This window comes from Takifugu flavidus, chromosome 9 (assembly GCF_003711565.1).
Source record: "Takifugu flavidus isolate HTHZ2018 chromosome 9, ASM371156v2, whole genome shotgun sequence".
Taxonomy (NCBI): domain Eukaryota; kingdom Metazoa; phylum Chordata; class Actinopteri; order Tetraodontiformes; family Tetraodontidae; genus Takifugu; species Takifugu flavidus.
In genome coordinates, this window is record NC_079528.1 from 2,354,201 (window position 1) to 2,370,094 (window position 15,894).

The 15,894-nt window shown below is 40.4% G+C and overlaps 1 protein-coding gene across 1 annotated transcript in view; it reads left to right on the forward strand.

Moving 5' to 3' along the window:
* Positions 1-15,519, forward strand: part of ctnna1 (catenin (cadherin-associated protein), alpha 1) — a 37,784-nt gene extending 22,265 nt beyond the window's left edge. Inside the window, exons 13-18 of the mRNA XM_057042771.1 lie at positions 611-762; positions 2,853-2,963; positions 3,824-4,005; positions 7,794-7,899; positions 13,578-13,712; positions 14,055-15,519. Coding sequence (XP_056898751.1) covers positions 611-762; positions 2,853-2,963; positions 3,824-4,005; positions 7,794-7,899; positions 13,578-13,712; positions 14,055-14,345 — 977 coding nt within the window. The 3' untranslated portion in view covers positions 14,346-15,519. The remainder of the gene's footprint in view (positions 1-610; positions 763-2,852; positions 2,964-3,823; positions 4,006-7,793; positions 7,900-13,577; positions 13,713-14,054) is intronic.
* The last annotated feature ends 375 nt before the right edge of the window (positions 15,520-15,894 follow it).

Sequence of the window (15,894 nt, forward strand, 5' to 3'; positions counted from 1 at the left end):
GTGTAGAATTCTATTTGAGATGCTTTGGCCAAATCCCAGGATTTACTCGCTTTATGCCTCGTTTCTCATTTTGCACAGAAGACAGTAAATCTTAAGTAGGCCAACGGTACAAAATTCCTTCTCATGGACGTATGTAATGATGCTTTAATCTACAAACAAATCATTCAGATGTAGCTACCTTTAACTGCATATAGGGGAATTTGATTTCAGTATTGTCTCTCTTGTGTTCCTTGATGTGTGTCTTGGATAAGGAAAATGCAAAAAATTGGTTATTTATCAGCCGGAATGCCATTGTTGCTCATGCATAATAAAATTATTGTTAAAATATGTTCTAATGCAAATTGAAAAAAACAAGGCTGATAGCCAAGATGGGGATAAAGGACACAAACCGTAGTCTGCGAAATACATGCTGCATGAGGGAAAAGATGAAGGAACCTAAATCAAATTACAACAAACTATTTGCAACCAATAAATTGTAGCTTGCGTTAATATAATTTGTGCTGATTTCACTATACATTGTGCATGTCTGGACTTTTATCATTTGGATTTATCACATTAATGCTGTCATTAATATATATATTCTCTTTCGTCATTGAATTTTCTTTTTCAGTCATGCCACGCTTCACAGAACAAATTGAATCTGCCGTTGAGGCCTTGAGCGCTAACCCATCTCAGCCTGTGGATGAGAATGAGTTCATTGATGCCTCCCGTCTGGTCTATGATGGTATTCGTGACATCCGCAAAGCTGTCCTCATGATCCGTGTAAGTTGCATGACACTGAGGGAAAATGGTGTGGTCTGCCAGGTTAAAATATCAAATTCATTTTACAGATCATAGAAGTGTGATATGAGCCTTTTACTGCAGGAGTCACCTGCAGATTTTTACACCACTGGTTTTTGGACCATTCGATTTTTGAACCGAAGACCTTGCTTTTTATGTGAGGCAACATCCCATAGCACACGTTACTATTGTTACAGCTGAGCAGCTGGACCTAAGTTCCAAAGGTTCGACACTGTTTGGTTCAGTGCAGTAGCATTAGTACCAAAGTTAGCAGGACTGTAATGTTCCTGAAATGTTTCTGTTTCTGAAATTGGTAAAAACTGTTAATGCAGTCATGCAGTTGTGGATGACCAGGCAACCTTTGTTAAAATCTTGTGGGTATATTTTTAGTTTCTATTTATTAAAAAGAAAAAGGTCTCACTTTATTAATAATTTACCCACGCACAAAAACTAAATGAGACAGAGCCCTTTATATGGTATTTGCATTGCTGTTAGCAATTGCTTTCGAATGGGGTTTTTAATTAGCTTTCTTGAGTTGGACTACAAGCCAGTGAACTACATTCTATTTTCATCTGCCCCAGCTCCCCTCTTGTTATCCTGATTGATTAAGCTGTTAACATTAGGGCCTCTGAGGCAGACTGAACTCTACCTGGTGGGATGAAGTGTGTGGGCGTGCATGTGTGTTAATGTAACAAAGGATTTATGAGAAATCTGGCCCTACTTATAATTAATCCGTTAAGATTCATTTTGACAGTCTTAACCGTATGCAGGTGATAGTGGTGGGACTCTGTCTGCATCCATTATCTTAAAAGAACAATTATGTAGCTCCCATCAGGTTTACTGAGATTAGGTGATCAGGTGTTCCAGGCAGAAGTTATTTGTCCAGTTATTGACCAGATATCTTTTACATATAGGTGCGTAATTTCCAAAATGGTAAGATATATATTGCTTGTATGCATACATATTTTGAATTAAACATTGCAGTGGTGTTGGTGTAGACCTTCATCGTGAATGTGGCATTTGCCAGCCGTTTGATTGCAGATTACCTCTTTTTTCAGTGACTCAGAAGTATGTGGGCAGGTGACTGGCAGGCAGCCCTCTTTATTTCAAGACACGTCTAGAGTTGATTATTCATAATTTGAGTTTTACAGGTGGCAGGTATTTTAACTTGAGCTATTCTAGAGACACAGGTAGACTGGCCATGCATAAACTAGAACATGCACATGTGTTTGAAGGGTTTCTAACCTTCATATGTGGTGTAGAGACAGTCAGTGTTTGGTATTTCATGGACCAGATACTTTGATTTTATGACAGACTGTACAAACCAAAGAGGAAGAGCAGAGTCCCATTTAAGTTTAATGGACATTTCACATTTTATTCTTTCACATTTACAAAACTTGCATTTAAAAAGCCGGTTACTTTTATTTCTTTGCAGTAGTGTTCCATTGGTGTAAAGTTATCATTTGTTGGCCTCCTTTATTCACTAGTTATCAGCTGCACAGGCCACATCAGGCAATGTCTCTGCCCCACTGAACAGTATTGTCTGGGCTGAAAGAGACTCCTGCAGCTTTGTATCTGAAATCATACCCATTTTCCCCAGAGAACAAGAGTGTCTCTACATTCCACAAAGCAGTGTAGGGTTGTTTAGTTTTTTGGTTTTTTTAGAGGTTCCAAATGCATTACTGATTTGAGGTTAAAACAGCTGTTTGACCAAAAATACAGTGGATAGGACGATAATGGACCTCCACCTGTCCATAGTCTGCACTAACTACATCAAGATCAAATAGATATTCCCGTCAGTTGTTTTGTCCTTAGAAGAGACTTTTTAACCTCTATGGTGGAATACTTGTAGTTTTGTTTTGCATTCAGAACCTGGGAATAGGTGGAAGATCAGTAGCAACACTGAACAATGTATGCCTCGGCGACACACACACACACACACACACACACACACACACACCACACACACACACACACACACACCTCTTTGGGCCCATTGGCTCTTATGATGGATCCTCATTCCCTTTATGTCTTCCTTTCCTTATCCCTGTTTTTCTCCCCTTTGTCCCCAGACACCAGAAGAGTTGGATGACTCTGACTTTGAGACTGAAGACTTTGATGTTCGCAGCAGAACCAGTGTGCAGACGGAGGATGACCAGCTCATTGCTGGCCAGAGTGCACGGGTAAGTTGTCCAGTCCATGCTTTCTTCTGGAAAAATCTCTGCAGCTATGAAAGACCTTAGCTGCATCAGGAGTAATCCCTGTGCCTTTAAAAATCCCTGTGCCTTTAAAAATCCCTGTGCCTTTAAAAATCCCTGTGCCTTTAAAAAATACCCAAAAAAACCCGATGCATGTGTGTGTACATGTACTTTGAGGCCTAATTTAGTAGTAATGAATGATCAGTGACGTTTAATTTTCTGCTTTAGAGTGTCTGCCCAAATTTGCAAGTTTATTTATTGACTATGTGATCAGCTGTTTTAAAACTATTATTTAACAAGCATCCTAAACTGGATGGATAAAAATGACACTCGCAGCAACTTCAATGCTCATTAATTGACACTCTTTCATAACTGGATTTATGCAGCCCTCTAAGGTGGCCAGAGATTTTTTTGAGGTTCCACACAAGAACAGTACACTTTAAAGAAAAGCCTAACTGACTTGGTGAAATGTGTAAATTTATTCTGGTTATATTTAATGAACTCTTCTGTAAGATAAGCGTCCTCATCATTCAGCCATTTTTGAATCTACGACATTCAAGAATGTAATGAGAGAAAGTAGCAGTGAAGCTGTACAACCCTAAAATGATTTTTGACTATATTCATCAGTTTCTTGTACATTTAGAATTTTGATATTGTGATTTTATCATAAAGGAGTAATTTATATTTATTTTTTTAAGGTGAATAAGACTTTTCTTGAAAGGTGCTTTACTTATGTCCACCTTTAATAAATAACAGTAATTTAAATTAAAATGAGGGCTTGTTCTGATTAAGGTATGTTGATGTGTACCTGTACAAACCTCTGCTTTCAATAATTGCTCCTCCAGGCCATCATGGCCCAGTTGCCCCAGGAGCAGAAGGCCAAGATTGCAGAACAGGTGGCTAGCTTTCAGGAGGAGAAGAGCAAGCTGGATGCTGAAGTGTCCAAATGGGATGACAGTGGCAATGACATCATCGTGTTGGCGAAGCAGATGTGCATGATTATGATGGAGATGACGGACTTCACCAGGTGAGTTTATCTTTTACCAGCCCCTTTTTGTCTGCAAAGCAATCCATGGCAATCCTCAGCCGACTCTCAACTTAAAAGTTTTCAGATTTACATTTTCATTCCGCCAATCTAATTTTAGTAGCGCTCTCTTCAGTTTTAGAGCTAATCTGTATGTATATGTTGTCTTATCTTAATTTGAATATTGTAATAGTTCAAGCAAATTATCTTCAAGTAAGGAGACATGTTTAAGTTAAGCCAATGCAATTATCCAATAAGCTTACATTTGTTTCACTACATTTTCTCCGTATCTGCACATTACTCTTCACCCAGTTTAACACTACTCTTCATGCATGGATGCTCTTAATTTTCCTTGAGCTGCACTGTAGGTAGTTTTTTCCCCATGATTATTTTCTTTAATCTTCGTATTTCACATCCATATGCAGTGAGTCTTATCTCCTCCTCACGGGTACATGAGTTTGGTGTGACTATAAGCCTTAAATTGGACAGTCTAAGGAGAGCTGCTCCAAGTTCCCCATATTCACTAATGTCAATAGTTTATTGAAACAATGGTACCAGTCACCAGCATCATCATATATGCTGATAGCGTGAGATGGCTGCATTAAGTGACATTGTGAAAGTTACCCATTCTGTGTAATAAACCCACCATGAAGGTACATGCATAGAGAAATCTTCCACGATAAATCTGAACTATTATAATTAATGAACAAATGCGAGGAAAAAAAACATTTGTCTACTGGAATATTGTCAGGAAATGATCAAGATATGCCGTACCACTTTGCGTGAACTTATAGTGTCTGGTGCCACTGTTCCTTTACGTACAAATTGCAGTGTTACCTTAATGGCTAGTTTCCTGTTAAGTAGAGTTTTGTTTGATGTACACTTTCTTATACTTGGTCAAGCATCCTTCTTTGTTCAGCAGTTTTCTTTCCTCTTTGTATTTTACAAAGTACCTTATCCTCAATTCACATACAGTAGCTTTGAAAAGCTTTCTCCTTTTTAAGAGCATACAGTATACCTGACACAAAATATTCCAAGTTAACTGCATATTTTGCACTTGATAATGGGCAGTGGTTTGTTGTGGCAACATCAATTATAATGTCAATTATTTCATTGTAATTCATAAATATAATTACGATTAGACAATATTTCTCAGTTGGCGTCACAACTTGTGACTGCATCAGCATGAAATGCAACATTTGGAGTGACTTCTATGTGAACCTGACTATTTATGTATGTGGGTTTGGGCTTTTTATATTTTTAGGTGAATTACTCAGAGGACCTTGTGTACTTGAGTCACATCCTCTATCTCATGTCATAGTGCTTCTCTGTATTCCAAACTGGGCAAAGATGTGACCCCTTGGAAAAGAAAACATATACTGTATTAAGAAAGGCTTCCTTGTACATAAATAACCAGAATACAAAATCCAAACTATCAAACACCATATTCTCAGCCCTTAACAATGCAATCTTACCTCTTTGTCTGTTAGAAGTAACATTTAACAATTGGCTGATGTAATATTTTGGCAATTTGGAAAAAGTGTGTCAGTGAATGAATCCACAGGGACGGGACAGATGTCAAATATGACACAAATGTAGATAATAGAAAAATGCTCAATCACTTTCAAATTAGGAGGGGAATTAATTACAATTTACATCAACTTGTGCTCTGTTATGTGTCAAAATGACAGATGAACTTTTGATTTTCGTCTCAAACTAATCAATTTCATCTGCGGCGGTAAATGAGCAAATAACGCCACAACTGTGATGGACAGTTTAGCCAAGACTAAATGAGGGGTCATTTTTGAAATATATGTCCTTTCAATGACCTAAAAAAGTTACCAAAAAAGATTCTTCTAAGTTTCTTTGCTGTAGTACTGCTGAGATTATAAGCTGCTGCCACTGAACTTATCTTACCCCCCGAGACTGAACACATATCCTTCTGCTCAGTGATGTTTGTCAGCTTAGATATATATCTCAATATTGTGCCTTGACTCTTGTATGGAGCAGTAGCACACGCAAGGTCGGTCGCTGGGTACTTCAGCCTGTTCTAAAATGATTGCCCCCTTAACCTTGAGCTGACAAGAATCACTGTCAAGGTTAACGCTGCATGAGGTAATTGTTGTGGACCTCTCTCCTAAAAAAAAACTGCAGGCTCCAAGAAACCTTCTTGTTGATTCTTGCTTTGCTTATGGCTATATGGTAGATCTCATGAATAAATCATGTGAGCATGGAATCATGCAACATATTTTGGAGCCACCTATTTTTAGAGTGTTCTGTGCTGTGGAGTTCCCACCCCAGAGTGGCCTACACCCATGTGGAGGCATCTAGCTGTCACCAGTCCTGACACCTCTAGTAGCCCCTCTGTATAAATCTAACAAGTAATTCCTACAGTGATGCCCAACTTATTAGTTTCCTGATCTGTCTTCATTATCCTCTTTTGCTTTTTTTAAATAATGGTGAGAAAACAAAGTATTTAGGCTTTTCATTCAAGGGCTAAAGAAAATTAGGTTCTTAGCAACATTTTTAAAATATGCCCTTTCCAAGACTCTGCTGTAGATATCCTCAGCTGAATGAGAGAAAGGGCTGGATACATGAGCAGAGGGAAGAGAAAGCAACAACAAAAAAAACACAACACAAAATTCCATCTGTTCTGGGTTGGATGGCTCATTTTTTTTAGCCTAGAGAGTTTAGCTTTGAATCCAATTTGTGTCTTTTGCCAACTGTGTCCCAGAGTCCCTTGTGGGGTTATGGGAAAAAAAAGCTGCAAATGGCTGACAAACACAGTGTGTTAAGGCTGGGCAAAACTGACACGTCCCATGTTGGTATGAGCGTCATTTGGATAAAGGGAGGTCAAATCTGACGTTAATATTCAACAGCGATTGGGATATTCTTAGACATAAAATGGATTAAAATCAGGTGGTTTGGTGCACTTGTGACACGCATTAGTCCAAATGTTTATGTGTCATGTTTGCATCTCAGGAGCTGTGACGATGATGTGTTTTTATCCTGTCGGATCAGTTGTGTCCACTGTGTAAAGGCAGTAAGAACACATATGTTGCCTGGGCCACATTTGAATTTCTGCCTAAAGAGTTTACATAATCATCCCATTTAATATTACTTTGGACACCCAAAAGATGTTGAGACACATTGATATTTTGATGTCCACATGTACACATTACACACATCAAACTAGTTACAGCACTTAATAAAACTAACAACAATAGTAACAATAATAATTCTGTCTATATTTATTAACACCTGTCAAAAATGGTGGAATATGGATCTCTGTTGTTGCCTCTAGAATAGATAAAATAGCTTTGAAACCCTTCTTTAGACCTGCCCTATAACATATCTTAGAAATCCTCTACATCCAAGAAAATGCCGTACAAGCATCTTTACACATAAAGGACAACAAATTACCAAGTGCTAATGGCAGTGGCCACAGAAGACGTGAAGATACATGATGAGCTGCTTGTTGGCGGTCAGGACTTGGGTTTCTGTAAAGCGCCTGGAGACGATTTTGATTGTAACAGACGCTATATAAATATAGATGAAACGAAACGAGGTAAACAGACTAAAAATATCCCGGACTTGCCTGTAAATTAGTAAGAATCCAGGATATCTATTATCAGGGTACGGTTTCCACATTCTCTTTAACAAGCATAGTACAACATTTCTTATTCATATCAGCATGTTGAACATATTTTTATTGTATATTTTTTGATATATTGAGCAGGGCAGGACTAGATCAGAATCTCTGGCTGATACTTCTGCTCTGTTTTCTTCAGGGGTAAAGGGCCACTAAAGAATACATCTGATGTCATCAGTGCTGCCAAGAAGATTGCAGAGGCAGGCTCGAGGATGGATAAGCTTGGCCGCACCATCGCAGACAATGTAAGTGGCTTATATAACTTGATGTAGGCTTTCATTTTTGACCATTCTATCTTCGCCTCTAATGTTCATTTAAAGCATGGGAGCACACAGAAGTGCAAATATTTTTTGTCTTAAAATAATTTTAAACCGTAGTGCGCTCGTAGAATTTTCACCATTTACAACCAGTTTATTTTCAGGCCGGGTTTTTCTTGAACCATGGGCCGTTTGACTCGCACAAACCCAGGAAAAACAAAATCAAAACTTAAATCAAAGTTTAAGCACCCCTCCACTGTCTCTTTGAAATATGACTCTGAACATCACAAGACTCCACATAGGAGCAGTGTTTTCTTTAGGGATAGTTTGTGCTCGCCTTGAAGCAAAATCTTAGAGAAACATTTAATACAAGAAGTTCTTTCAACAAAAATTCCTCAGTTCTGTCACATTTTGGGAACATGAACAGGAAAGCATTAGGAGTTATCTGTAATTTGCCCAAGTCGTGCACTCTCAACTGGTTAGGTGCTAACAGAGGGATAGTTTGGCAGAATTGGACACCGTAATCCTAGTTTGCAGTTTGAAAATGGTGATTCTGGAGTTCTTTCTTCATTACATGCTATCAGACAGAATGCATAATGTGTTCCAATGCAACACCAAGCTGGTAATTCTAATAATTTCAGTGTATTTTACTAGCTGTGGCTGACCAGATAGTAATCAAAGGTATATTTATTACTAATAAAAATAGTGACAAAAATCACTTTCTTGACTTGTTGATGCAAAAATGAAACATTCAGTCATCTTTTTATCTAACCATTCATTTCCAATCATTTGATTCTTGGTGGTTTTCCCAACTGTGTCTAATCTAGTACCGTGAACATATTAAAACAAGCGTCCAATTATCTACAGCATCCTAACTTTGAAAAAGATGCATCGCTTCTGACTGCAATATGAATATTTTTGGTCGCGAAAATATGGTGGAGCTGAGTGCTTTTTAAAAAACAGACTCATTTTGTGGTTAAATTTGATAGGATGTTTTCTGCTGAGCATTTAATGCTTTCTTCTGACTACGGCATGGGAACAGCAAAGCCGCTCCTAGATGAGATGATTCAAATTAAATATTTCAAATCTCAGGAATACACATTTGAATATTAAGTGGTGGTCATTACACAGTTGGTATGTTTCTATGTTGTGCAGTATAAGCATATTTAAGTTTTACATACATAAGCAAGGCGTTAATAATTTAAGAACTGCATACACAATTTCTAAGCCGCTTTTATTTCATTTTTCTTATGTGCGCCGAGTTGTTAATGCCCCCAGGGGTCTTTATAAAGTACAATTATTTACAGTCACATGCCTATCATACATTAAGGCTTATACAATGTGACATAACTACAATGAAATCAATGCGAATGTGGAATAAATGGTTCCGAAAATGGATTTTTTTTTATGGCTCACTTCTGCTTTTGAAGATGTGTCTTCCTTATAATAAAGCAGTGGTGTTCCCCCAAGAAAACAAATGGGCATCTGTGCAGGTGTGCGAGCATGTGTGTGCGTGTTGGTATTGACATAAGCACATCTGGCCACTGCACCGCCCCACATCTGCAGATGTTAGAATGCAATGTCTGCTTTATTTTCTCGCTCTAACCTTCAAAAGTGTCTAATTTCTATATATTTGCATATACTATTATGGCGGTTTTAGGGGCTTGAACACTGAAAATATGACTACTGAGATTTAGCTGTCCTTTGTCAGAGGACCACGCAGTGACCAGGACTCTAGACCAGCCAAGGCCACCACAGCACAGCACAGCAGCGGGGGGTTCCAGGGATGGTGTAGAAATTCAATCATAAAAGTGCAATAATTAGAAGTGTAATGGCCAACTAGCAATTATTTGTAAGATATTTGTCCATGCAGGCAGTTTATATGAAGGGGCTGTTTTCAGAAGAAGCAGATTATGTCACAGGCCCACTTGAGTCATTAACATAACATGTTGGAATAGGATATGGATTGAACAGCCATTAAGATGCCCACATACTGAGTGGTTGACTCACTCACTCATTAACGTAGGCATATTAATCACGTGTGGCCTGTGCCTGTGGCGCGAAGGTCTGTGAGGGTTTATTCCTCACATACAACACATTGGCAGATGGTCCAAGACTGGTGGCACGGCATTCAATCCCACATTTTCCTTTGCAGTCTTCAGTTTACGTGTGTATTAACACACACTGGGTGTGTTGAAGCGAGAGGAGCCAGGCGGATGTGGTCTAATGCCGGGCTTGTGTATAGTTAAATATGTGTAATAGAACCTTATTAAATTTTAAAAGAGTGGTGCAGAGATGAGCTGCAGGATTTAGGTCAGTGTCGTCCAAAGGTCTGCACTGCAGTTTATTAAGAATTTATGACCCTTCTCTGCAGGGCACCTTCTACAATTTTGATCAGAGCAGACTGGTAAACAAATGCTATGTAATTGAGGTTTATAACACGAATGTGTCCAGCAGAACTATCTGCTTCTAGACCAGCCCGCGAACACTTGAATGTTCACACAAACATGTACATAAACCGAGTCTGCGTGTCTCGTGCAAGCTTTATTCTCATGATGTATACTGACATGTAGGGATGTTCTTTCCCGCAATTTGCATTCAATCAGTGCAGCTTTATGATGATCCATGGCTTCTGTTGCTGGTCACATTTTAATCCCAGCTCCGGCCCTTGAGGTTTTACAGCACACGTGGTTGTAAATTACCCGCTGCCACCGAGGAGGAGAATCTGAATCGATCAGAGAAGCCAGAATTCCTCTGCTCTGAGGTTCAAGGGTCAGCTCAGAGCCAACCGGAGTTCAAGAAAGTGAAATTCTCTTAATTTACTTGCTGAGAAAATCCCTCACTTCCCAGATATTTGTTCTAAAATCTCTGGACATATAATCATTCAACACTGTGAGAAAAAAAAAAAAAAGGGGTTGCCCTCGAAGGCGCCTCAGAAATGTGATCATGAATCAAGTGGTCACTCTGCGAGAACTGTAGAGATTCAGTGTGCAGATGTGAGAACGTTCCAGGAGGTCAGCCATCACTGCGGCACTCCTCCCGTCTGAACTTTACTATTCCTGTGGCCAGGTGGGAAAATATACAGCCTGTTTCTGACTGTAAGTGTGGAGCCGCTGAGACTGATCTGGAGAGCTGCGAATCAGAAACGTATAGGTTTTGTCCCCTGTTAAACACAAAACGACAGTTGCCTCTTATCTGACAACTCGAACACAATAAATGTCATTGAAACTGGAATTGACCGAAAAGCAGAATATCAGAAAACCCCTTCAGTCCTTTTGGCGAGACACAAGCAGTTTGCTCGCAGCAGCACGTCAGATCGCTGCCGTGTCAGTGAATATGGGAAATTGGCACTTCCTGTGGGTAATGCGTCCTGAAAGGTCAGAGCGGGATGGTGGCAGAGGCATCATGGCTCAGTATCTGCTCTGTGTAATGGGATTCAGCAGAACTGTGTGGCATTTCCAATAATGGGGCCTGACCTTCTCCATCATTTAAATCATAGACATCATCTCCACCTTACGTAGTGACATCCTGTTTTTTAACGTCACCTCTGTCAAAATGTCATCATTAAACAAACAAGTTGGTGTACACAAACCACAATTTAACTTCTCATCTTAAACTCCTTAAAAAACGGTGAATCTAAGTTGTTCCAAATTAAGATTCTTCTGTCTCTTAACATAAACGATATAGGTGAAAGGTTTCCTGCTTCTAAAAACCTTTTGGCTGCTGCTCAGAGAGGCGCTCAGTGCACAGAGCCACCTTTTACCCTGCTGTAGGGGATTTCAACTCCTCAATGGCTTGGTTTTTAACAAACATCCCCCTACTTTCACTGCTAAAACAGTCTGGATTTTTCTTAATGTTTATATATAGAAAGAGAGGGCCCGGAGGCTTGTTTTTCCCCGTTCGTATCCAGGCCGCCAGCGCCAGCCGTTGAATAGATATACCCTGATTCTATAAATAATTCAGAGATTATTGGTCTTTGAAAAGCCGTCTCTTGGCTTTACATCTGGAAATGTCGGTAAAGCAGCTAAAGCAGTACCTTCAATCATTAATCAGTTGGTACACATTGAGATTTCCAAGACATTAGCGAAGCAACCTAAAGTATTCTTGTCTCTTTTCTCTGCAATTATTCACATGTCACAGTCGGAGCATCCCTTTAGACGTCCCTGAGTGCCAAGTGAAACCAGCAGCTGAGTTAAGTGTGAGCACAAGTGATGCTTTCACTGTCCTCTGCTCTGGGCCGTAGGAATACTTCCCCCCTTCCCTCATTAGCATGGCTGCAGCATTCAGTCTCATCCCAGCCCCTGCCATAATGTGTCTGTAGAAACACACTCCTTCCCTCTTAGCAGCTCCCAGCTACGGCTGAATCCTTCTGTTGGTATCCCCGTTTTCCCAGTTGGATTTCTCCCCTTTGTTTACTCCTCCATACTGTTCCCCCTCTGGCTCCCTCTTCGTTTTCACCATCTTCTTTTCTTAAACTTCTCTCCTTTTCTTCACCTCCTCAGCCATGTATTAGGTCGTGCTGCGTGGGGATCGGCCCCTGCAGCGCTCATTCCCCCCCCGTCTCCTCCTGCATACTTTTAGTTAATGGAGTGTCAAATCCCATATTTCTTCTTTCCTTTGCCAATCTCTGCTTTAATCAGCAGAAGGTGGTGGCAGTGGTAGAACATTATTAACATTGTCAACGTCCATTTATTGAAATTACAGGTGTATTTAGATCCTTTCTTCTGTGTTTAAAAACCCTTGATTGTTTCCTTTGCTGGAACAACCCTTTCCTTTGAGCTGCCTGGATATGTGCAGTGCTGGTTACTCAAATAGGAATGTTAGATGGCTGCCTCAAGTCCCTCCCTTTTTTCGGACGTACAATAGTCATTCCCTCCCATTCTGCATGTTCTTTGGAGAATCAGCAGCTGCTCGTTCCTCCTCACCGTAGCAGAAGCCGAGCGGTGCTTTTTTCTCCTGGTTTTCCCACTTTTCACAGGTATGTTTGTTATCAACGGATGATGTGGGAGCCACCAGGTTCTAATTACGTTGTGTCTACAACATCACTTAGCCAAACTTGTTGCTGATCTGCCATCTGTTGTGCAACGCTGATGTCTCAGTGGATCGGCTACTCGCCTAATAAGCAGCTGAGCGTGTTGTGGTCTCCTTTTCTGCTGACTGGCCCTTTATTTTGGGGATAAATTGTCACGTTAAGGTTTAATTATAATCGGAATTCCAAATGATTGCTGCTGAGTTGCCTGTATGCGATGCTCCCCGTCTTTCCTAATATTGTGTTTAGGGTAATTCTGTTTCTTAAACATAATGATCAATTGTAAGGCATCAACATTGTTTCATATCCGAGCCAACTTTCCTGGAAATATTCCCACGGATCTGATTTAATCGCATTTATACAACTCTGCATATCTCTGAACGTGAGGAGCTAATTCACATTTTCTGCTATAAATTGGCCGTATTGTTACAGTTGGCCTCCAACTTTTGCTCCAACATCTGGAGTACAGGATTGATGCGGGTGTCTGGTTCTTTAACTCTGATTTCATGTCGAGTTAGCTCATAAATGTTCCCAACAGAGGCCTGAATGGCTGTGACAAAAGACAATGGTATCCCTGCTGGCAGGCAACAAAGCTGCTGTCCACATCTGTGTGACGCCTGGCATCTGTCTCTTCCAGTGCCCGGACTCTACCTGCAAGCAGGACCTGCTGGCCTACCTGCAGCGTATCGCCCTGTACTGCCACCAGCTCAACATCTGCAGCAAAGTCAAAGCTGAAGTGCAGAACCTGGGAGGGGAGCTGGTCGTCTCTGGGGTAGGTTCTGTTCTGCGTTGCTGTTCATGAGGGCCGAGCAGAGGACGGTGGCACGACACGCCCTCCTGCCAAAAACAAGTCCTTTGCCCGAAGAATCAATTAAAATGGTGACGTCTGTGAGCAGGAAGCGGTTCATTCCCTCCTTCCTCCAGAGTTGTAGCACCTGCAGTCACCAGAGTCTCAGATTAGATCAGTGTGACTGTCTAATCACATCTCACATCTGCTTACACTCAAACGCAGAAAGATTCATTCTCCCGTATTAAAAACTTGTTTCACACACCGTAGCCTCTTTCATTTAACTTTCCCATACGTAAAACCACTTGTATCCTCTCTCCTGTGTAGCTGGACAGTGCCATGTCCCTCATCCAGGCAGCCAAGAACCTGATGAACACCGTGGTGTCCACTGTGAAGGCCTCCTATGTGGCCTCCACCAAATACCAGAAAAGCAAAGGCATGGAGGCCCTCAACATGCCAGCGGTCTCCTGGAGGATGAAAGCTCCCGAGAAGAAGCCTTTAGTGAAGAGAGAGAAGCAAGATGATGGCCAGACCAACAGAGTGAAGAGATCCTCCCAGAAGAAGCACATCAACCCTGTGCAGGCTCTGAGCGAGTTCAAGGCCATGGACAGCATCTAGACTTTCCCCTGTGACCCACAACATGTCGACCAGCGCAGAGCCCGATGCTCGAGTGTCCCACCATATTCTGACTCTGTCCTTCTCTTCTCCATAAATCCCCACTTGGTGTAATCTGTAGCATGAAGCTGTTATCTGCAGAATAAAGTCGGAGGGAAATGAACTGGACTTCTGCTGTTCGTGGGAGGAATGATTGCTTTTGCAGACTAGTTTCAAAAGGCTCCGATTGTTTTGTATTCTAACCATTTTGATAGTACAGCTGTATTTTTCCACTAGTTACCTTCAGTACTACAAATATCAACTATGCAACTGTCACTTTTTAACCTGAGCATTAACTACGCTTGTGCTGGACCATGTGGTAAAATGTTAAAGTTCCAATGTGTGCCTGCATTTCTGTCATTTTATCTATTATTGGGCCTCTTAAAATCTTTCAGATCTGTTTAAATACGTTAGACACTAACTTCAGAGCTAAGCTTGTGCACCTTTGGACTGCTCGAGCGGCGTTTTATAATTTAAGCTTTTATTTTTAATTTTACTGGGAATTTCAGAGGCCGAGGTGAAAAACAATCCTCCAAATCAAACAAGCTGTTTTTTTTATTGTAAATGAGACACTTGAGGTCCAACATTGTTTTCAGATTAAGGGATCAGCTGGGTTTTTTCTTCTCCAGTTTTAGCATTTGACAAAATTGTCTGGACGGTTGAGTTGAGCTTTTTTCTTGTCTTACACGTCCTGAAGCTTGGACCAGTACTTGGGTGCAGTGCACAGAAATTTGAACAAATTATAAACCATTTTTTCGTGTTTATAGCTTTAAACCGAGATATTTTCGTTTCTTCAGGTTACAACTGTGGGCTAATTTAGCCTTTGTGCAGCACGCGGCTGCCTGTGCGGCGCTTCCGTGTGCAAAAGGCTTTGATCTGTCGCCGCTTTGATCATCAGGCTTCACCTTTGTGCTGTTCAGCATCTGACGGAGAGCAGAACGGTGATGCGCGGACGTGTTTGAATTTCTTCTTCCAAACATTTACCTGTAGAATCAAGCATTTCCTGGATGGGGTTTCAGTGTGTTTTCAGTTATCTACTTTGATTTTTTTATTTTATTTGGAAGAGCTGACTTATTAGTGCACATGTTCTTGTACTCGTGTGCTTGCTTTATATCGTAATAAAGAATTAAGAGACTTTCATCTGTCCGTTATTTGAAGACGCATCATTTCAAGATTCAGCTCATTGTCAATATAGACTAGAAGATAGTCAAGAGTTGGCATTTGTATTTTAAGGATTTCTTTGGGCTAAGTTAAATATTGAGTCGTGTCTTTTATATTTTAGGATTCCCAAAAGAGAAAAAAAATTAAGTTTCAAACATTTGAGCAAAAAATTATATTTGAGAGTAAGAACATTTTCTTAGCCTCTTATTTGATGTGTTTTACATCTAATAAAAATCTTTTGGGAAAGTGTTACACAATCTGTTTCAAGATTCGAGGTCACAGAGTCCTCTGGGATCCGGTGTTTATGTAATGCTAATATGCTAATATGACACATTTAGATTTTATTACCAAC